This window comes from Musca vetustissima, unplaced genomic scaffold, assembly GCF_032173495.1.
Source record: "Musca vetustissima isolate MV318-11 ecotype Yass unplaced genomic scaffold, APGP_CSIRO_Mvet_v1 utg62313, whole genome shotgun sequence".
Taxonomy (NCBI): domain Eukaryota; kingdom Metazoa; phylum Arthropoda; class Insecta; order Diptera; family Muscidae; genus Musca; species Musca vetustissima.
This window is the reverse complement of record NW_026874564.1, coordinates 12,940-14,565: the sequence shown is the minus strand read 5'-3', so window position 1 is coordinate 14,565 and position 1,626 is coordinate 12,940. Positions and strand designations below refer to the sequence as shown.

General features: G+C 34.4%; 1 protein-coding gene across 1 annotated transcript; it reads left to right on the top strand.

The window, feature by feature from the left end:
* Positions 1 to 238: 238 nt before the first annotated feature.
* On the top strand, positions 239 to 927 carry LOC133334541 (large ribosomal subunit protein uL29). Its single transcript, XM_061542859.1, has 3 exons — positions 239 to 337; positions 492 to 628; positions 689 to 927. The coding sequence occupies exons 1-3, from the start codon at positions 335 to 337 to the stop codon at positions 918 to 920; spliced, it is 372 nt and encodes a 123-aa protein (XP_061398843.1). The 5' UTR covers positions 239 to 334; the 3' UTR covers positions 921 to 927.
* The last annotated feature ends 699 nt before the right edge of the window (positions 928 to 1,626 follow it).

Sequence of the window (1,626 nt, the reverse complement as noted above, 5' to 3'; positions counted from 1 at the left end):
TGAATTTGAAAATCTGTTTTCAAATTTTCTGGACGCCTACGTCACAAAGGCAATTTTTAATTTTTTGACAATTAATGTATGAACTCAATTGTCTTCGACTGTCCTGTTGCTTGTTGACGGTGGGTAGCTTTCCAAAAAATGTATAGAAACACGGCATATATCCATTACGTTGCGTAACGTGAAATTCGCAATGCGTAACGAATAACTCATTTTTAAAAAAGTGGTACCCAGTTTCGTTTAACATATACGAAAGCTGCGTTGTGTGAATTGTCAACTGTCAAATTTTGACGGAAGCATCCTCAAGAAATTCTTTTTGGCGTGAGAGGCAGACAAAATGGTTGGTTTATTTTTTATATTTAGAATTCAATGAATTCCGTGTAATCGCCAAATAAAAAATATATATTTATATGTTGTGCTACCACGGAAGTTATCCCTCATTGAGTTATAAGCATATTTTCATAGAAATGCTAAAATACTTCCGTTAATTGCAGGTCAAAGTAAAGTGCTCAGATTTGAGAACAAAAGACAAGAAGGAGCTCACCAAGCAATTGGAAGAGCTCAAAAATGAACTCCTCGTCTTGCGTGTGGCCAAGGTTACTGGAGGCGCTGCTTCCAAGCTTTCCAAAATGTAAGTAATCTAACATACGTAATAAAGGGTCGATATTAAAGGTTTGTTTTGTTCTTACAGCCGCGTAGTCCGCAAGGCTATCGCCCGTGTTTACATTGTTATGCACCAAAAGCAGAAGGAAAACTTGCGCAAAGTGTACAAAAACAAGAAGTACAAGCCTTTGGATTTGAGAAAGAAAAGGACTCGCGCTATTCGCAAGGCTTTGTCTCCCAGAGACGCCAACAGAAAGACCCTCAAGGAAATCCGTAAGAGGTCTATCTATCCTCAAAGGAAGTACGCCGTCAAAGCCTAAACAGAAACTTTGTGACAACTTTACGAAAATAAACACTTAGTTTTTTATCAAAATCTATTTTATTTTGAATTTGGGTGTCCTGATGTGGAATGGTATTTGCAAAATAATGTGCAAGAAAGTGATTAGTTAGTGGTCGATATAAAAATATTGTGTTGTAATAAATAGTACTAAAAGTTTTAATAATGTGTCGTAGTATGGAAATAACAACGATAAATTTATAAATGAAATTGAGTACACCAAATGACAACACATACATAATATATAAACCGAATTATCTGATACGGTTTGTCGTGCACAAAATAAGGGATGTGATTTTTTGTAAGGATCGGTGTATCATAAATTTAGTGCGATTGATGCTATTAGAATCCACTAATAAAGCATATTAAGCAAAAACATCTTGTCATATGAATGCAAAGGTAGTATGTGGTAATTAATTGCGCTCCGTACAAAAATACTCACCTTCCACCTTAATAAGGTTTGTTAGACGTCCGTATTACCCAAATAACATTCATTGAAATACATGTATTTAACTTTTGAGGAGAATAAATTCGTACGCATACGCGTGACGACCGTTAAATATGAAATCTTAAATTCAAAAAATATTTTTTTTATTGACATTTTCGGAATCAAATCGGTATCATCAATAATATAGATCGATCAATTGCAATATAGAATTTCTGTGTTGAATTTTCTATTGAAACTAAGT